We start from the raw sequence: 23,150 nt of genomic DNA, 5'->3' as shown, positions 1-23,150 counted from the left end.
TCATTATCACTATGTCTCTTGGGGATTTAAAAATTAATATGCAAAATCTATAATACTGTTTTAAAATTTTGATTTTATATAAAAAAAAATCTATAACAGATCAAAATTCATCTTTTTTAATGTGTATTTGGATGTTTTGAAAACTCTCCAACATGTCCAAGTCTGATACATCTGCATGTATCACATGTATAAGGTTGATTTCTTTGAACACAGCTTTATGGAGTCTGTTTTTTTTTATTTTAATTGGTATGACATGCATTTTGAGCAGTCTTCTCATTAAATTAAAATTACCATTTGTGTTGACCCAAAAAAACAGAACCATTATTGAAAATAATTGGTGTTGTATAATAGCTATTTAATTGATTACATTTAATTTCATATATTTGTCATACCTATTATATATTTTTAAATACAACTAAAATATGAAAAAAAAATGAAGTGAAGTTTTAATAACCTTTATGTTACTAATATGACTGAACAATTGGTTAGCTTAATATTGTTTGCTTTACCTCCAGTGGCAAATATTTCATGCATGTTTAGGATGAGAACAAATTACTAATACAGAAGTTAAATCCTGTATTAGAGGTAAACACGAGGATGAAGGGATAGAGGCTCTTTTCACCAAAAAATCTGAACTGATCATAAGTTGTATTGAAACTTTCATGAATTACAAGTATTTTTTACTGGTAAGATTTTTTGTGAAATGTATCACTGAAATTTGGACTGGCTCTTGGAAGTAAATTATGGAATAGAGTATTAGAAATATGAAAATTTCCTTTAACATATAAACAAAACATAAATATGACCAAATTACACAAAAAAATACTGCTTTAGCTTTCAAAGAAATAAAATTAAAACCACTGAGATAATCTTTACAATGATATAAACTTCCATCAAGTTTGATCAAACACCCTACTAATTCATCGTGTTATGAATAGATATTCATATTTATCTAATGCAACAAGATTCTATACACAAATAAAAGACCCATTTAATAATCAGAATTTGCATTTATAATATGCATGCACATTCTAAATATTTTTCCCATGCACTTGTGTAAACTTTTACTAAAGAATGACATAGGTTGATATCTTGAGGGTCATCTTAATGTCGTTTGCATGACAATGAATTGAAGTATAATTCAATAATTCATAGCCTATAATATGCATGTTGAATGCAAGGGTTAATATATAAATACAGTGAAATTCATTATTATTCAATAATTTATAGACTTTAATATGCATGTTGAATGCAAGGGTTAATATATAAATACTGTGAAATTAATTATTATTCGTGTCAGAAACAAATCAAATTGGCTTCCGTGGGTATAGGTAAACCATGAACCTAAATGTAGAAAGGAAAACACATTTTCTATATATTCGCATAGTTAGGACATCTAATATTGAAAATGCTATATTTCTAACAATCTAAGCTTTTGTATTCAATCTTTTTTTTCACAAATCTAAGGTTAAATTGGAATGACCAGGAGTGAGGTGACCATGTTGGCTGGTTTTTATTACAAAAATCATCTCTTTTGAAGTTAAGGTAAAAATATTCTACTGATTTTCAATGAATTAGAATAGAATGTCTTGACACCTTTATAGTATATTTATTTTCAAACAAGCTCAATATTTGAGGTCCATTGGTTCTCAGTGCAAAAAAAAATACATTTCAAGTTTAAAGGTCCTACATATTTTTGAATTGACAGTTTACCTTCCATTACTGATTTTAGGGCCAGTTCAGGAAACTGTATTTTCCAGTTGAGAGGATGTCTTCCTGGAATCTGATGTTCGGGCTTGTATTTCTTGTAGTATGTAAAACCTCCGCCTGTTTTCATCATCTTGTCGGCATGGTAACTACAAAAAGCAACACAAAATGTATACATGTATTATATTTTTAAGTATCAGCATGGCAGTATTATATTGTCAATGTATTTCTTCAATGGTATCAGCATAGATGTATAAACCCATAGACCCATAGATATGGGTTTACATATTTGTGATATGAAATCAGCATGTAATTTTTTTTTTTAAAACGGACATGAACCCCTCTTCTTTAAAATGCCATTTGATTTGATAACGTGAGAAGATTATGTGTACCAATTTTCATATAAATGTAAATAGTGCAATTTTTATAAATTTAATAAATATGCAGCAAAAATGATGTTTTTTCTACATTCATTTTATTTCTGAATAAAAAATTGTATAAATTTTTAGGATACTTATGATATACAGAAATTACAAATTATTCAACAAAAAACAATTTGTGTTTATCTTTTAAAACAAACAAGTAATGTCTTTCTTTTGAAAAGGATAATAAAGCCACAAATCCAAATTTTGAGCAAATATACAAAATTTTGACCTCATTTTACTCAAAAAGTCATTAGCACATGAATGTATATTTTTTATTACATATTTGATTTAATCAGGTTAAAAAATAGTCTACATGGAAATTTTTTATCAAAGTGTAAATACAGGATCAAAACTGTATCGTATGCCCATAAGTTTTTTTTTGACTTTGTGCATAACACAAAGTAAATAAATAGACAATGACTTCTTCAACATACAAGTAATTGAAAAATCAAAAACTCATTTCAAATCATATTAGGACATTTGAAGGAGAAAATTTAAATGACAGATACTGTGGATTCATTGATATTTGATGGATACCAATATTTGTGTATTCAGTGGTTACCTAAGAACGACAAATTTCAATGTACAATGAATTACAAATTTTCTATATAAATAATGTATGCTTATTTTGACAAAAACCATGCAATCAAATATCCACATACTGTAAATTCAGAAATTATTGCGAGGTTTTTATTATTTCAAAAATGCGACAGCGTTGTAAACGCAATAATTTAAACTCGCATTTTGAAATATTTTATATGTATTAGACAAAATTAAAATCGCATTTAAGTCTAAAATGACAAAATCGCAATAAAAAATGCACACAATAATTTCTGAATTTACAGTAAATTAAAGTTTTCCTAATCCTCACTCAATGGAAACTAGTACCCAAGAAAATAATGAAATCCACAGATACTGTCTAATACATACTGTGGCATAGAGCTTTGTTCACATCCATAACATAGTCCTGCTCTTCTACATCCAGTACAGAATCCTGGGAAGTTATAAATAGCATCTCTCTTGTCCGTCTGCTTCATGAACCTTTTGTGTAGTAATATGGTATTCACTATCTGAAAGTAGTTCTTCGGTTCGGCCAAAATCTCTTGTCGCAAGAAAGACAGTGATGGTATATTTGGTAAATTTCTGATACTGAAAAAACGATAAATAGAACTTCATCTCTGTAATTGCTATTTGGAGAAAACACAGAAATCTATTAGTTGTATTGAAAAGACTTTTTTACACTTTTTGACATGTTTATGGAACAGAAATTGCACAAGCTACAATCTTTTGTGACTTCAATTTATTTTTCAATTTGTTTTTCACTTGTTAATAACATTTACAAATATAATGTGTAATGCAAAGCATTACTTTTCAAAAAGTAATTGTAATGTAATGCATTACTTTAATAAAAGCATGTAATTGTAATATAATGCATGGTTTAGTCAAAGTATTAATTGTAATATAATGCATGGTTTTGTCAAAGTATTAATTGTAATATAATGCATGGTTTTGTCAAAGTATAAATTGAAATGTAATGCAATACATTGCAATATAATTTTCCCAAAGCCTGTCATCACCAACATAAGACATAATTCTATCATTCCACTGTAAAACATATGTTAGAGTGATTTCTCATCATTTTACAAAGACAAAAAAAATCAAAATATTTACTTATTTGATAATTGGAACTTTATAACACAAAAAACAGTTATCCATATAAAAGCACAATTTTCTGAAAACTGAAACAATAAAATAAAGCAAGAATAATTGAGACACATACCTCTGTTGTACAAAAGCCACATCATCAACATCAACTTCCTGAAAATGGTACATTATATATAAAGAAAATAATAAAATGATTTATACATCAATGTACCATTACATAAAAATAAAATAAGACACGAGTTACACATCAATGATAAGCTAACAGTGAATCTTTCCAGACTGTACTTTTTATTTTGGAATAAATGTATGCACTTGTGTAGAACTTTGATGAATTTTTCAATGGAATAATCAAAGACAAACTATATAGCATTTCTACAACTCAGGTATAGTATCATAATGACATCTTTAAAGATTAAAACCCATTCTGTATGTGCCTGTTCCAAGTCAGGCAACTGTAATTCAGTTGTTGCCGTTTGTTGCTGTACATGCTGTATACATGTATTATATAATTTTTGGTTTTTGTTAATAATATTTTGTATATCAATCAGCTCTTTTAAATTGTTTTACATTTGTTATTTCTAGGAATATAATAGCATTATAGACGTGCAGTATAAGGGTAGTAATGCCCTTAAGGTTCATCATAACCTTTTGGCTAAAATGGCCGTATTTACACCCCAAATTTTACTCTGAGTACAGACTAACCTATACACCCGCAACAGTTTTAAGGGATGGCAGGAACTAGATATCTAAATTTTAAATGCATTTTATGTTTTAGAAAATTATAAACTTTTCTAGATTTTGCTATCCATTTTTTTTCGTTCCTGCAGAAGGTGCAAAAATTAACTAAGTAGTGAAAACGATTGAGAAGCTCCCCTCATATAATCAATGTTGTGAGTAGTATTGATTTAAATGGACAATAGATGGACAATAGACACCTGTAAACAATAGGTGATTTAACAGGTTTAAACTGTGTAACTGAGTGGACCGTATCAAATGAAACTCGGGTGTTTGTTTATTTTGCTATCTTCTGCAAACTGGAAAAAAATGCACCTCAAAATGCAGGTAAGTTTTTAATTTTCTGAAACGTAGACTTCATATAAATTTTATATATCTAGTTCCTGCCATGCCTTAAAACTTTCCTGGATGTACCAGTTTGTCTGTACTCATAGTAATTTTTGAGGTGTAAACACGGCCATATTTTTCAATTCCTTATGATGAACCTTAATTATCAGACATCAAACAATAATTTTGGCTGCCATTTGCATCAAAAAGGTTAAAATTTTACCTTGATTTGTCAAAATATTCTTACTTTGATTCTGCAAACTTTCCAGAGGTGCTATCCAGCACTTTGATTAGTGTATAAAATAAGTGTACATTATGTTATGCACCAACAATTACATTTGGCAAAATTTTTTACTGTTATTCATCATGAAAGTTTCCATTTACTACCCTCCAGTATGGGTTTTACTCATTCAATAATTTCTGAGGGCTGAACTGTGACCTCTAGTTGAATAATTGCCGTTTCAATTGGTCTCTTTGTGTCGAAGTGTTTCATATTCATGATATTGGCAATGGCACATCTTTTTTTTTCAATTTATCTTATAATCTATAAAAGGGGGCACTGACTACCAAAAAAGGGGCCCACTGCAGTGCTTTAGTCAATCACTTAGGCACTGGCGGATCCAAGGGTTGGAACCCCCCTTTTTTTTGCCGCTTAATGCATTTGAATGGGGACATATAGTTGGAACCCCCTTTTTAAAATGGATGGAACTGCCACTGCCCTACATAATCAACCATTGTGTTCCCATGAAAGGGATGCCTTGTCCGACCCACCCTAGTCCAAATAATTATGACGTCTGGCAAGGCTATTTTTTTTTTAAAATTTCTGGGACACCTTTCTACGAGATTCCTACGACTTCCCAGAAAGAAAAAAAATAGCCTTGCCAGACGTCTTAATTATTTGGACTAGTCCCACCATGCAGCCCAATCCTCCTTTTTTCCCTCCCCCTTTTTGGATCTCAAGATATGTTTGCCCTCAAAGTATTATAGGTTTGGGCAATTGGCTACAAGGGTTGTTTTATCTTTCCTGTAAAAATGTCAAAAGGTGGTATTTTACGCTAAACTGGACTGACTGAACTATTTCAACTGTGAGATTCAGAAAGGCTTTGCTGTTCTTCCTACAACCCTTCCTACATAATTTTGGCGGGAATTATGGATGTTTATGGGAGATAACTCTAATTTTTCATGTAGAACTGGAACATTTTTTTATATTAAATATTTTTTTGCCTATTTTATGCATTGGTTATAAATTGAAGGTTTCATCATTTCTAACTTTGTCAAATGTTCCCGAGATTAACTTTGACCTTGAGCTGCCTTTATCGTGACAGCTTTTGAAAAGGCTATTCTCCCAATCCGGTGGCACTTGTCTCAAAATTTTGTTCCGGCCTTATATAATAGTTCTCTCTGTAACCCTAAACCTACCCTAACCCAAATCCGTCTATAACTCTAATCCTACTGATGTGAGGTATATAGGGGGAATCTGTGTCTGTGGATTATGGCAATGCTTTGGACAAAAAGAACTATTTTTTAATATTAAGAAATATTTTTTTTTAATATTAAAAAATGATTTTCTAATATTAGAAAATAGCTCTTTTTGTCCACTTTGGCTTAACGGATTGGTTGATAGAAATGTGATTATTTTCCCGTAACATTTGAATTGTCTTGCAAGTTCTCAATGAAGTTAGGGCGGCACGGTCCGGGGTTCGTGTTTCTTAGCCTAAACTTGGTACCTAGACTACCTATGATTACTTGTCACTGTGACAGTTTGTTATACTAAAGTACTGTAAATTCAGAAATTAATGTGTGCCCGTATTATTGCGATTTTTTTCATTTTAGAATCAAATGCGATTTAAATTTTTGTGATATTGAGAAAAATCCTTTTCTATTCATATAAAATATTTCAAAATGCGAGTTTAAATTATTGCGATTATATAAGAACTTTTATCTAAATAAATTAGCAGACACAGCCAAGTGTTTTCTACCGTACGCTTATGTACATTAACTGACAAACAACAAATCAAATGAACAAGTGGCCATCAGTCGCGTAAGAAACAATTTATTCTGGATTTATTTCTCTTTACCAATGCAGGTGCAGATGAGCTTTTATGTTCAAATACCAATTTAAAATTCAAGTACTTAGAAAGTCATTTTCTATTACGTAACTCGTGAGAATGATAATGTATCAACATTCATTTCATGGCAATTACAGGGCCGTAACTACATTGAGGCAAATGAGGCAAATGCCTCATGTTTGAAATTTCAAAAAAAAAATGAAACAAAAGAGTGTCTCCATATCAAATTGTTTTCACGGAAAGTGTCTTGCAAGAAGCAAGTTCTCTTCACTCTCTGATGTCGCCCCTGCATGTTTTTAGTGATCCATGTTCATTTTACTTTTAGTTTTCAGAGTTGATGGTCTATTGTTTGCACTTCTGTGTCCCCGGGTTTGTCTTTTATTCATTTATTGTCATACTTTATTACTCTAGTCTGAGTGTTGATTTTCATTTGTAAACATGTGATTTTGCAATGTTGCATGTCCACCGATGTCCAGACGTTGTGCGAGAAAAATATAAAAAAATATACGATGCTACTGGACATAGAAAAAAAATTGTCGTTTCTGCATGGAGAATTGAACACGATATCAAAGAATGCAAAACTGGTTCTTTTTATTGTAGATAAAACTAGATATCTGACATGGTTTAAATTTAAAAGTTAGACCACAAATTTTCCAGTATCAAATCATCTATTAAAACATCAATGGTTTGCCATATGAGTCGACCTTTTGCATTGAAGCATTACATTTGCATCAAGTCGTGTTGAGACCCTCAACAGACAATAAAGGAATATGGAATAAACGTGCACGGTACCTAATTTCACACAAAGTCAATGCATATAGAAAAAATATAAATGACCAATGCATGGTTAAAGTTTTTATTCCTGTTCTTCGTCTTGATAGCTGCTGGAGGGTCAACAATACAGAAATTATTAATACCGTATAACAAGACCAAGATGATCCTTAATGTCGACTTAAGTAGTACTAGTACTTAAAGAATAATACAGCACTGTCACTATATTTTTAAAATCTAGTCATAAAAAATCACCAAAGTCTAAGCACAATACACAGGCACTTGTTTCTATCCATTGGAAGAACCACTATCAACGTATATTTACTCGTAAATATACGTTGATAGTGGTTCTTCCAATGGATAGAAACAAGTGCCTGTGGCACATTACAAGACAAGAACAGACATACAGATCTGGCCGTTTTATTGATTATGAGAATTACTATTTTTTCCTTTGTCCTACACATCGGTCTACTTTTAATGTTGTCCCCGTAAAACCTAAAAGTCTTAAATTACAATGCATGCTCCAATCGATGTTTTTGCTTTGAGACAAGAAAATTGTCGAAAACAAAATCTAAAAATTAATTGCGTTTCAATATAAGAAAGAGTCCGGGAAACGCTCAGAATGCACGATTTTGCTTTATTTTTCTCATAGCTTCGCAGACCCATCTCCAAAAATATATTTTGCCTCACGATTAAAACAGGCTAGTTACGGCCCTGACTGATAATTATGTTGAAAAAAACATGACCAACCCTTCCTTTAATGACGATCGCTTTAAAAATTACGTATTTGCTACACATGGCAATCGGATTACTGAAACCGCATTACTTCAGTTTTATACATGATTCATGTTATACGGATATACCAATATCCCATCCGTATCAAGCCGAGCTGATATGATACTCCCAAAAGCTGTGCTTGGGGCTTGATAGGATCTGAGACTACTATAATGCGTTATAGTAGTCTCAGATAGGATGTGCGAGTTTTAAATAACCATATCATATACATATATGTCAATCTGGTAATATCTTAAATTTTTGGTTTTTATAAATCTCATATGCACCCGTGTATGATATTGATATCACATAGAATGATTGCCAATGATTTCAAATTAAACATACATGTAGCATTTACGCATTTACTATCAAAATATATTAACAAGAATAGAAAAACGAATTCTAGAGTGTCTGGACCATACATGTTAAGACATAAACTGCCTGAACTCATAACAAACTGTTGGCGAAGGCCAAAGTATTTTTTGGTATAATACTTACAAAAATTTTCGTTGCAGTTGTTTTTGTAGTTCTTGACAATTGGTTTATGTCACCTTTTAACCTGTCTCGGAATTTTGCCAAAGGAGGAGCTGCACGTGAGTAATCAGGTCTTGCCGGTGGAGGCGCGTGAGGTAGTCTCCATTCGTCTGATGTCAACGCCTGTTTTGTCTGCTTTATGTTTTGTCTGGCTCTATAAATAGCTTCTTGAAGATGGGTAAACGTGTCAAGACGTCTACCGGTAACGTCTTTTACAACGATATGTGGTAGTTTTTCCTGTTTGACAGGTTCTGTCCGAGTATGTCCGTCTCGATGAAAACTTCTAGAAGGCAGCCGATAATCCGATTCAAAAAATTGAAAATCCTTCCGTTGATCGAAATCAATTCCTGCCATTACTGACTAATGTCTTTCCGTTTTAATTGAAAATCTCAATAGTTTATTGTTGTACAATTGATTCCTGCATTGACTATTTTAATCAATCTGTGAAAATTATATTATCCTTATTGACACTATAAATTTATTCATTAATGATGACTGATCCATTCATACAGCGTATAGATTTTTAGAAGTCCAGACTTGATTTTCAATGAATACACAATATTTTCAATTAATCTTGTGACACAAATGGATTAATTCCATAAAAATCTATTTGAAAACGGCATTATGATATTGTTGGAATTCTTCTTGGTGCCTACAAAATAAAATTAGAATACTGATAATATTAAATATATTGCAACAGTCTAACATTCTTCAGGCAAAAAGGCAAGAAAAAGATATGGTGCCGGTCTGTTTTGTCAGTGAACTGTGCTGGAATTTATTCAAAACACGCGAAAGTTTAAATTTTCACGAAATTAATGTCAAAGATACCACTAACGTCGCATAGAGCTTTATATTTACCTAAACGATTTGGTGTATCGTGAAACCAATAGGCGTCTCAGAGCTCTGAGATACATTATAACCGGTTCGTGGTGGTCTGTCAGGCTTTCACTAGGTTTTTTTTCTTTTCAATTTGCGTTAGTTATATCATCTGTATTTTGTTTTTATCTGTTGTTATTAATTAAACTTGTGTCACTGACTCGGCTTCCTGAATCAACTTTATAATGTAGTGATAGCAGAAAATAATTTAAATGATCAATATATCCTTAATTGTGTGCATTGCTTCCGTAACGATGGAAATAGTCATGCATTTGTTTGATGTTATCTTTGAGTGGCTAATTTGTGAGTTTTATGCCTCTCTTTTTGTTTTACTGAGGTGTAAAAGCGTTTACAGAAGCACATTGCATACGAAACGCGGAAGTGGTACTTGCTGAAATTGTATGCATGCTCAACACTTTTAAAATCCTATAAAACCATAAAAATAAATTGCATTCTTATAATTACAGTTCAATGCTGCAATAGGAAATTACGAGTTTAATAGAGCATTTCTTTTGTTTTGTTTTAAATATTCGAACGCATTTTATAACGTTGAGTTCAGTCAGTAAATAGAGTATAATCAGATGTGGTATGAGTGCCAATGAGACAACTCTCTCTTTAACCCACTTGAGTAACTGACTTGCTAAATTCATTGTTTAATATATATATAAAAAAGAAGATGTGGTATGCTTGCCAATGAGACAACACTCCACAAGAAACCAAAATGACACAGAAATTAACAATTATAGGTCACCGTACGGATTTCAAAAATAAGCAAAGCCCATACCGCATAGTCAGCTATAAAAGGCACCGAAATGACAACGTAAAACAACAAGCAGCCTAATTTATGTACAGACAATTAACGAAAAACAAAATTGTAACTTATAAACAGACGACAGTCAACCACTGTCTGAATTAAATGATCATGCATGACTTGGGTTAGACACAGACATAGAGAATGTGTTCTTGTCCTGAGTGCATGAAAGATTTGTCGCTTTTAAACTTTTAGCAAATAGAAATTTATTTATCATTATTATCTATAGGAAGATGAGACCACTATCAACATTGTTCTTTGCAACTTAAAATGATTAAAATGACAAAGTTTTGTGTCCCCTTCCCCTCCCCCCCCCCCCCCCCCCCCATCGGCTAACTATAATATTGCCACAATTAGCCATAATGAATATGTGTGATTTTGATTTTGGAAAATAGGAAATATATTACGTAGCGTACATATCCAATTAATTACAATCTTTGTTTCAACTTAACTAAAAGGACTGATGTTGTAAACTTTCAACGGTATATTTTAATTCGGTGTAGACATGCAACAATTTGAAAATGTACAATGTATTTCCATTGAATTTATTGAGAGTAAATAAAAATGTGTCTCACCATGGTGAATGTTTAGTATAATGTAATTTCCCTGCCAAAATCCGCCTTATTTTCATTCAATCCATGTACACTATTTTAAAGACTTATTTATATTGAATAATGCACATCCGTTTTACATCACAAAACTGCACCTTAAAAGTCAACACAGTTTAACTTCAAAATATTGAATAAAAGTATTTTTCTATTGTTACATAAATACAACTATCATCAAATTAATTATCCAAAAATTGTTTGAATTAAAAAATTTGATTTCCGATTCGTGATAAACAACCATTTTTGAAAAAAGACATGTGCTATAGACATGACGAATGAGTCCGAATAACTATTAAATATAATTTTTGTATTTTTATTCGCAGCTTTGACAGTTTGATTAAGTTTCCCTGTTGTTATATTTTAAAGGTAAAATTGAGTGAAGTTAATTGAAAACCCAGTTATGACGCCCGTGTTTTCAACAGATTGAATTTTTTGAAAGTTATTGATGCTTGTATAGATAAAGAGATCAATATAGCTAAAGATGGCTTTTCAGCTAATATAAGTATACCAGTTATCCCTTTATGTGATGGCGACTTAAAAATATAAAATCAAATTAAACCACAAGTCTTGGGCTTATACTGCTGTACTTATAGAATGTATATGTTATAATTAAAACGTTTAAATACACTGAAAGGGTGCCTTTAATGCAAATACAACAGAAATATTGTGTGTGTTTGCTTTTTTAACTTTTAGAGTCCGGAATAAATAGATGTTTGAATACATTTGTTGAAAAACTATAAATATATATATTCAATTGTTTTCATTGTGAAGAAAGAGATAAAAGTCTTTTGCAATCGAAAATTTCGGGTATATGATAAAAACACATTTGTTAAAACAAATTTCAAAAAGTTTTGTTCCTGTGTCATTTTTAATTTGAAAATAAAAAAGTTTATCATACGACGGAAAATACGTCGTTTTGCCATGGTGTTGTCCTTTTATTTCTTGGGGTTTTAATTGCCCCTTTGATATCTGTGTCGAAGATCGAGTGTTGATATTATACTAAATCATTTTATTATGTCCCAGTCTTGTTGTTCTTTTATTATTTTTATATTTTGTGTTTATGCAGTTTTTTTCACCGATATCGTATACCACAATTCGTCTTTTGTTAATAACTATAACTGATTTTAAATACACTCAAAGAACTGCGAACATGATATTCTTTGTACATGAATGAAAGGATAACTCTTATCTGTACTCTCATACGCTTGCACGAGAATTGATACACTTATTATTATGTATACATACATTATGTAACGAAATTGATACTTTCCTTTTACAGTTCATAATTTCATGGACCTAAGATTTTAATTTAGATAACATTATATATGTAAATCTTTTAAGTTGTCTAAATGATTTATCTAATGGTATTTCTACACGAAATATTGACACCGTGTGAAAAACAGAAATTTAATAACTCCGAGACTTGTCAATAACAAACTTTATAGAGATTTACCATTCTTTTATATACATTTTAATAAAAGTGACATAACAAGATAAAGATGTTATAAACTTTGTATTTTTTATTCATCATTTATGCATTCATATGGAACGCCGGTTATTGTTTTTCTCGGGTTGGGTTGAAAGCTGACCTTTATTTAAAATCCCATGCAGCAAAATAAAAGAAAAAGTTATATCGGCCACGCCAAGAAGAGCATACCATTCACAAGATAGCAATTCTCCGTATTGCTCTATTTTCATAAATTGGTTGGTTTGTTTATGAGGACGCTGGATTGGTGTTGAACGTCCAGTGGCAAACATTACATGAATTTTAGGACGAGATACTGTTCGAGGATAATTTGATATTCAAAACTGTAAATTGTACTGTCTTATGGTTTAGAGTTAATAACCAACTCACTTTTAAGTGACACCAAATCAAATAAGATAATATAGGGGTTTCACACGTGGAGCAGGATCCACTTGCCCTAAACTGAAGCACCTGAAATCACCCTGACTTTTTGTGAAGGTTTTCGTGGCACAGTCTTTGGTTTCTCAGTTGTGTGTTTGTTGACATCGTTTTTTGTTTTTTGTCATGGCATTGTCAGTTTATGTTAACTAATGAGTTGAATACCCATTTAATTTCTACTTCTGTCTCTTTATGGAGCGTAGAAAACTTTTTTGGGGAGAGATGCACAAACGCACAAAGTAATTTAAACATAAAAACTGAACGACTTTTATAAAAGAACCAGCTACAATGCATGGGTTGTATTCTTTGTTGAAAAATGTAACAATGGAGGTTACCAAGACTGACTTCAAAGTGCTTATGAATTAGCTATTCTTTATTCAAGAGAGTCCCAGGTGGCCGAATAATTTTAAGTTAAATATGATTTATTGCACTAAAATAATGATTTTAATTTATATCTACTCATGTTAACGTATTGTGCCTGTTACAAATATAATAGTTTCATTTAAGTTTACTCTACTTTAGTTCTCAATTAACATAATTTTGAACCATGCAGACTTCTCAAACGATCGATCAACCGATTGAATATATACATTTGATAGGTTTTATTAAGTTGATAACGGTATTATTAAATTTTATTAAAAAGATAGCTATCGAAATTGAAAAGATAAAATTATTCGATTTTTTCCCTTTTCAAATATCTTACATAAACTCTTTGTTCAAATTTTCATTTCTTTAAAAATTTCCAACAATCACGTTTCAAGGCTGAAAGAGATCATCTCTAATCATCGTCAATATATAATATAATAAAATAAAAAGCATGTCTAATGCTAGAATTATGTAAGAAGATAATATTTATTTTTTTCTTCTTCCAAATTAAAGTACTCGACAAACTCACGCCTTCACAAAAGAATAACAAAGAATCACAAATATTTATACATGCTGTTTGGATTCCGAACACCCCGAACAACGAGAATCGTTAAAGTTTTATTTCTCTTTCAGGAAATTAAGTATGCAGCGAAGATGAAATCCTCCCTTAGAAACGTATACAAGAATAGACAACGAAGACATTCTCCCTTAGTAACGCTTTGAAAGAGTTTGGACGCAACGAAGAAAAATCATCCATTGGAAACATTTTGAAAAGGGGTAGCAACAGAGAAGAAACACTATTTGAGAAACGCTTAGAAAGAGGACGCAACAGAGATAAATTACTCCTTTGGAAACGCTAGATATTCCCTATTAAAAATCAAGTGAATGTTTGGTATAGCTGCTATTTGCAGGTGTTTTATTGAAGGGGCGGGATTGATGCTTTCGGGATCCGGGATCCGGGATTCGGGACCTCGGGATTTCATGTTTTTAAGCACGGGATTTCGGGATCAGGACCCCTCCTATCCCCTCCCCCATTATTGTTTCTTTAACTTTTATACACATTGACTATAGACACATCAAAGTTTGTGTGATCACAGAACTGAAATAACCGTACCGCATTTTGTGCCTGCACCAAGTCAAGCCTTCTGAACCATATGTTGTTCGTTGTTGTGATAAATAAAGAATCAAGAAGATGTGCTATGATTGCTATGCAACACTCATGGGCAGATCAAGTTATTTTGAACACCATGAAAAGTTCTCATAATTAAAAAGAAAAAAATGAGAAAAAGATAATTGAAAAAAGGGGGTTCAAACCTCCACCGCCATCCACTCCAGAACACCCACAAATAACCCTCAACCAGAGACCAGTTTATGTGGATCTAGTAAATATAGGGTATTTCAACAATCTGTTTTTTTCGGGAATATAAAAAATAGATGTGGTATGATTGCCAATGAGACAACTCTCCACAAGAGACCAAAATGACACAGAAATTAACAACTATAGATCACCGTACGGTCTTCAACAATGAGCAAAGCTCGTATCGCATAGTCAGCTATAAAAAGGCCGAAATGACAATGTAAAACACTGATTCGAACAAGAAAACTAACGGCCTTATTTATATATAAAAAAAATGAACGAAAAGCAAATATCTAACACAGAAACAAACGACAACTACTGAGTTACAGGCTCCTGACGGTAACGGTTGTTGGTGTGTCTGAATGCACTAACGTAATTCATTTAGTTATCATTTTTCTTGTATTATGTATTCTGAGAGTGATTCAACAAAAAAAAATTAAAAAGTAATTTGTGCATGGTTTATTAAGTTCACATTTCATAATTTGATTAAATAATACATTTACCTAAAACGGCTATTCAGATAACAACGGTGTTTGATGTGTGTTAATAAGTGCATGTTTTCATCTCATTAATATATTTATTTCCATGGTTGTTAAAAGTATTTATCAAGCCACTTTTATCATAACATACTAAATCATTGCATAGTTTTGCTGTAAAATTTTAATACATGGATGAGATATGTGTGTCATGAAAATTGTGTGTTAACCGTTTTGTGTCTTGATAAAATTGAAAATAGAAATGGAAAATATGTCAAAGAGACAACAACCCAACCAAAGAGTAGATAACAGCCGAAGTTCGCAAAATGGGTCTTCAATACAGCGAGAAATCCCAAAAATGTGTACTAGATTAGTGAAAATGGATGGTCATACTTAACTAATAAAAATATAAATGAACTTCAACGAAAAAAAGAAAAAGGGCTAACAAAGGCCAGAGACTCCTCACTTTGGGCAGGAGCAAAAATGCGGCGGTTTTAAATATGTTTTGTGAGATCTATGCCCTCCTTCTATACCTCTAGCCAATGTAGAACAAAGAAGCACACACCAATACGTACGGTAAAACTCGGTTTAAAAGAAATCTTAAACTTAATTAAGTGCAAAGATAAGAATATTAGAAAATATCTCACCATGCATTTGAAATCCATCAATGTAGAATTAAACAAAAATAAGCCAATATTCCTTCAGCAACAATAATCCAGTTACTATATTTTTTCACAAATGGACAATTGAACTCTTATATCACAATATTACCTATTCCCAATGTTTATTAATTCAAACAGTGTTACAACTAATGCAGTTGCTTTAAAAACCTTACAAAAAATCAATTCCATTTCAAAGATTTAAGTTCTCCATTATCAAACACAGCTATATAGTCTCTGCTCATAAGCAGGAAAATTCAATTTATTTTATTCATTTGCAGGTAGAATTACTCTCTAGTCAATAGATTATCCTATCGAGTCAACTAGTTCATTACTGCGACTAAATAATAAATAAAACCATAAATGTACCATCAAAGGAAATGTCCATATTGGAAATTATTGGTTTATTATCTGTTAATAATAATTTCAACACGCTATAAATGGGTAATGTCAATAATTAATCACCGTACGATTTATGTATTTAGTTTTTATAAAAATTATAGAAGGAATGGACGTAACGTAAGGGTGGGCGATTTAATTTGTATTTTAAAATCTTAAGTTTTTGTAACTTTGAAACATTTTTTTAAGTTGGTATATCTACGTCAAATTAAGTGTAAACAGGTATCCTAAATAAATACAAAGGGTGGGTGGGTAAATAAAACTAAATATACATATATCTAAGGATCTTTATTCTCAAATTCAACAGATTTACGTTTAGTGTGTACTCGTTGTATATAAGTATATTCAATTTCGGAATGTTGAAACAACCGGAGACATAGGACCTTGAAATTAATCTCTTAGTTTCTTACTGTTATACTATAAGACTAACAGTAAGAAGTTCCAAGATAATAGGCAAAGAAACGTATAAAAACAAAAATAATATAGAAACAACTTTTCTATCTCATTGATTGATTGCTTGATTGACTGTTGTTTGTTTAACGTCTAGTGGCAAATATTTCATGCATGTTTAGGACGAGCTAACAATAAATATAATTGGACATTCGTGAAAAGAAGCCATCCGTGATGATGGTCGGTGAAAATTTGACTGCCACTGGAAAATGAGGGTATATTGGGTAGGGACAGAAGTTTTACCTTGCAACAGTCACCTACGGAGCCCTCAGGGAGTTTTTGGAACACGGAAAAGAAGATGAATAAAAAGCAACAGTCTGCAAAGTTTCACAAACCCTATCAAAACCTAGAGTGGACTCGGGCGCTTCGAAATAGAAACCCGTTATCATTTCACTATTCAAACCCATAACAAAATAAATATTTAACACTTACCTTTAATTTAAACATTTAAAATTTTCCAGTTTTATTTCATTGTACATAACATATGTAATACAAATTGTTTATAACTACGTTAATGACTTCTTGAGAGTAATAGGTCTATATACATTTGTATTATATTAAATATGTCATAAATATTGTGGTATATGGCACTAGACAACAGTTTTATTGGGATTTAAGATGTTTAAAACATAAAAGCATGAAATGAAAACTTTTCCAGTGTTTGTTTCAGGGAAGTAAACGAATAAAAAGGGGATGCTCGGAAGTTAAAGAATGCTCTCAAGTCTCGCTTAACTTTGATACAGGCTCTAATGTCCAATGTTACATTATTTTTTTTAATTTTAAAAGCAGACCCAGTTGTACCTTCTATATATCCATGTCGAACTATCTCGCAGAACCTGCTTATATTACTTTTGTTCATTTGTTTAAATTTTCTTAACATTTATTTTTACAGAAGACGAGTGAAACAGGACGCAAACCAAGCAAATCTCGATCATTAAAAAAAAACATGTCTTTTATTCTCTGCTAACCGTTGACTGACATAATATTTATTACATATGTATTTACACCGATGTGCTCATCAAATAATGGCCTTTTCAGTTTACAATTTTAAAGTATTGAAATGTTTTCAAAGAAAGCAGGTACACCCAACTGTATACATGCAATAGAATATATTGGTAATCTATCGATATCATGCTATAGATGCATGATTTAATCATACTGATTTATAAAAAAATAATAATCGTACGAGATTTAACGAGAGTGACGAAAGCTTTTTCAGATGGGTCGTGTAGAGAGAGTTATCGTTCTTTATTCCAAACCAATGTTTCTACCATAAGTGACAGCTAAAGCTGGCATATTATTTTTTTTGTAGGGCCCCTATGGTCTTCCGTAGTGTATAAAGCCACGCGCAAACTAATAATAAACTTCAACGGAACGGAGTTCCGATAAAAACTGAATGACAAATGAGATGAGATTGTGTTTGTTATTCGTCACAACTCGGCCGATTCCGTACCTCATCTAAGGGAGAGAAGCGGAGTCACCCGAGTATTGCCGATTGCGTGTTTGTATCATTCGGAACTGTTCTCCACAGGCACTTGTCTCAGAAAAAAATGTTATATTGAGGTATATAAGAAAAAAAAATCTGAGACAAGTGCCTGTGCTGTTCTCTGATAATGATAACTGTTTAACTTACATCGCGTTTAAAAATACCATTGATTGTTAAAAAAAAAAACACTGAATCGTCAAAGGGTAATATCAAACAAGTTGCTAAAAAGTATATATCTAAGGTTAAGCCCTGATGGGTGATTTGTTTGTCCAATCTATCATACAATATAATGTTCACATTTTTGTGTTTATTTCTAATTTGAATTTTCACATATGACCCGTAGTTGTTTATAGTTGTATATGTTTGAAAACTCATGCAGCTTTCTGATAAATATTTTAATGTGAAGTGAAATAACATTTTCTACATGGATCTTCTTATGAAGAAGTGGTTGACTCCACGGCTCTCGACCTTACTTTATTGCACATAAACGGTTTCCACTGCCATAAAAGCCATTAAAATTGAAAAATATGTCGACCATTATTTCGTTCGGTTACATCTTCATTATTTCAAATTAAACTTTTATGTAAATATGTCAATATTCAAGTTAAAGGTGAGTTTTATTACTTGTAAGTAAATTTTATTTCAAGTTTCACATGAAATATTAATGTCAACAAGTTTCCACTTAATTGGAAAAATCGTATTTCCATTTGATAAAAATCTTTGATTGCATATGTATGAAATTACGTGTTTATTAAAAAGCATTGATGTGGAGTAAAACTTAACTCGTGCGAAAACAGATTTGTAAATAGTTATTTGTTCGATCAATTTCATCAGTTTTTTAAACATCAGCTTGAAAATTGAAGATGTGTTCTAGATTAAGCAGCAAATGCGTAAAAACAAATGACAGCTATGCTCCACTCACCAGTCAAGCATTTATAAAATGAATGGAAATGGGGAATGTGTCAAAGAGGCAACAACCCGATCATAGAACAGACAACCGCAGAAGGTCACAAACAGGTCTTCAATGCAGCTAGAAACTCCCGAACTCGGAGGCGTCCTTCAGCTGGCCCCTAAATAAATATATTTTACATATATACGACAATGTTTTCGAAAATGTGTTTTATATGAAAACAAGGGGGATCTCGGATACTCGAAACACTTTAGACTTAGACTGTATAAACATCCTTGATTCAACTAAATATTGTTTTTACATAAAATATTGGAAAAACTAAAATCCTTAATTGCTATTCGATGTTTCGAAAAAGTTTGCACAGAAAATAAAATATAGATCAAAATAACATTTAAAAGGATAATCTTACAAGTTACATACGTTCATTGTTTGCTAATGCCTTTGTAATGTTTTAAGCAAACAAATGCATGCCATCTTAAAACTCACTATAAAGACCGTTTAATTTACGGTTAAGTTCAAGTGCTTAACTAGGTCTACTTCTTACATTTTAGATAAGTTGTAAAATATAAGTTTTGATTTATATCAAATGTTACTAAATTCGCAAATAAATATGATTAGGTACAATTTATGTGTTTCTGAAACGGTTTACCCTATTACACGTTTTAATATTGTGAGTATTAAGTCTATAATGCATATGGTAAATACGTATACTTGATTAATGACCTAAAATTTTTTATTTAATGAGTATGTCATGACACACCAAACGTTTATTTGAACACCATATTTGTCAAAGATATTATAGATTACGAACATTACAAGTGGTACACAAATACCATTGAAAATGAATAATTAGCCTTACCAAATCTTAAACACAACAATAAACTTGTTACCATAACACGCCTGTAGACATATTCGAATTACTATAGTATTATTTGTCAAAGAATATTTATTCTCCTTTAGTCTCTGCATCTTTGTTTATGAATTTCTATTCGCAAAGCAGGGCCACCCGTGGGTACATGATCTAACATCTTTATGATGATAATGGGGTATTCTTGCGGTTGACACTAAATCATACCCAACTATATCAGTCCTATTCAGGACCGATAACTCTGTCGAGAGATAATATCGGGTATACAATATCGTTAAAACCAGACCAATCGTATTATAAGTCTCTGTTGGAATGTATACAATAACTCTTTTTTTTACACAATTTAAACTTTATATCGATTCATTGCCTGGATTTATCTTTAAATATTGAATTAAAAAATAAATTACAACAAAATCATATTCAATGATCGAAATTCATTTAAATTAAAATTTGAATCAGAATATTTCTTTAAATAATTATAGAAACATATAAATATTTGAATGCCTTTTAAGCAAAAAATAGTTTTTTAAAGAAATTTTCATCATATTCATATTTTCCTAAAGTTTATATAAAACATACTTCTTCTGATTTGACACGGGAAGGAGAAGATATTTTTTTGTACATTTATGAAAACTTTTGTATATCACAAAATTTAAACTCTGGTAATACATGTATACACACTGACAGGATGTTGAATGTCACCTGGTTGCTTTTGGTTTGCACGTCTACCTGACAATATATTATGATGTAACATTATAACCCAAGTAAGATTTCACCTGTTCAGTCAAGGAATGAAATTTTAAAGGAATATAATATTTATCTATTATAATAGGTAATTTTTTTTTTTTTTCTCTTAGGATGAAAACATTTTTTTTGTTCTAAAAGGAATGTATAAATATATTTCTAAAGAAAGATAAAATATACAGAAAACTTGAAAAACACCTTTAAAAAAAAGAGATTGTTTTTATTATAGATTTTGCAAACTATTTTCTGGTAACAGTATCTCCTGGATGCATATCTGTCAAAATAAATGTTCCCGTGTCACACTTAAAATATATTTTTTTATTAAGAAATTTTGAAATCAATGATATCAAAATATCACTAAAGGAAAATAACAGAAACATCAGAGATTCTTTATGAAAAATTAAATATAATCTAGGAAAGTCTTACTATAGAAATCATTGATTCGATGCAACATTTTCATATGATACATCAGCCGCCATTTTGAAAAATCTCGGAAAATTCCCTTTTTTAATTCGTTGTTTGACCGAATTTACCCTGAAATTAAACTGTTTTAAGTAGTATTCCTTCCTAGCTATATGTTTGAATATACTTAATCGATTTGCAAAGTTTGTGTTTTATTTACAGAATTTCTTTATTTGTTGTTAAAGTAGACATGGGTATCGGTAATTTAGCATTGCGTCAACGGAGAAATGACGAGAAAAAGTGCATGTTTTACGATTCCGATTTGACCGAATTAAATCAAAAATTAAACTGTTAGGACCAACATTGTTTGATAGAAATATGTTTGAATATCAAGGATTGATTTGCAAAAGTAAGAAAACGGATCAGGTTTATGAGAAAATTAAACTTTATTGAAGCATATATGCATTTTATATGGGGAAATATAATACAAAATGGCGGCTATTATACGTCACAAAAGTCACGTGATGTCTAACTTAGTTGGATATGTGACAAGTCATGTGACGTGAATGTACAACTTTGACACAATACAGCGTTCCGGGTCAAACTTTCCTTCTCTGTAAAGAAGCGTAGCCAGATGTCACCACTGTTTAGGAGTTTGGTGTAGGTACCCAAATTGCACCTATTTTGACGATTTTCTTTTACGTACGTTAATTTATGATCCAGACATATAGTTTCCTATATGTGTTTATTTTGTAGATGTGTTATTATTTACTATATCGTATAGTTCCCTCTTTATTGAATTTCAATCTATAAATAATCATAGAAAATGGGATTGAACCCACCCCTAGACGGTACATGATTTTGTAATTATGAGTATCCAAATGCACTTATGCAATTTGGGTACAGTGACGTTACTAAATGGAATGCTCTGAAGTATTTTTGTGGTTGAGTATATATCGATCTCTTTTCTTTTTTCATTCGGATATATTTTTACCGTTAAAGTGTATTAAATGCACTTTCATTTTGTCTAAATACGTTATTATTGTAACAATTAACAACATATTATCGTTTTAAATTGAGTAATTGATACAAAAAAATTATTCATGCTGGCTGACAAATAAAACTCATGGCTTTTTAATCTATTGATATATAGAGTTGAGTTACATAAGCGATACCATCAATGCTACTTAGAAACACCCCTGGCGCAATCATATACTGTTTTACAAGGTATAACAATGGTTTTATTATCCGTAACAATCCCGTTATTTGCAAAAAGTTGTATTGAGAGTTTGCGGTGAGTTACGGTATTTGTATAAACATTCGTTTTATTACCAGTCCGTTTAGAGATTTAAAATCGGAAAAGATTCGGTAATTGTCCGTCTTCTTACGTAGTTTTAAACGGTTGACGATTCGAGTAATGTATTAAGATTTCTTTTTTTACTGCATGTTAATTAATATTTTTTTTGTTGAAACAGATAATTCTCCGAAGAAGATATTACTATGTTGTAAAACTTGAGTCTCGTCCGTTGGTTAAGTTTATGAACAATAACAGTTGATTAAATTGGTTATACTTAACTTCAAGTTTTATTTAAAAAGCAACCCCTCAATGTACTTGCTTGATTTGGAAAATTATGTCCAAATGCCTTACTGGAACGGTTGTCAATAATTGAATTCACGTTCCAAATAAGTCGGGTGCTGGTATCCTTTACTTTGTGCTGTTATCTGTGTGCATACATACTTATGATGACAGCAAAGAAACGCCTTATAAAGGCAAGATCCAGTAGGCGATTTCCTGTGTGCATGCACAGTTACTTTTTAACATTGAGAA

The 23,150-nt window shown here is 31.4% G+C and overlaps 1 protein-coding gene across 1 annotated transcript in view; it reads right to left on the bottom strand.

Annotated features, from left to right (window-relative positions):
• The window catches only part of LOC134690130 (uncharacterized), an 84,306-nt gene that overhangs the window by 59,469 nt on the left and 1,687 nt on the right, over nt 1-23,150 (bottom strand). Inside the window, exons 2-5 of the mRNA XM_063550104.1 lie at nt 8,972-9,659; nt 3,913-3,950; nt 3,063-3,281; nt 1,714-1,856 (exon numbers count right to left, since the gene is read on the bottom strand). Coding sequence (XP_063406174.1) covers nt 1,714-1,856; nt 3,063-3,281; nt 3,913-3,950; nt 8,972-9,361 — 790 coding nt within the window. The 5' untranslated portion in view covers nt 9,362-9,659. The remainder of the gene's footprint in view (nt 1-1,713; nt 1,857-3,062; nt 3,282-3,912; nt 3,951-8,971; nt 9,660-23,150) is intronic.

The sequence above is a fragment of the Mytilus trossulus genome, chromosome 11, assembly GCF_036588685.1.
Source record: "Mytilus trossulus isolate FHL-02 chromosome 11, PNRI_Mtr1.1.1.hap1, whole genome shotgun sequence".
Lineage (NCBI taxonomy): Eukaryota > Metazoa > Mollusca > Bivalvia > Mytilida > Mytilidae > Mytilus > Mytilus trossulus.
This window is presented reverse-complemented; position numbering and strand designations above follow the sequence as displayed.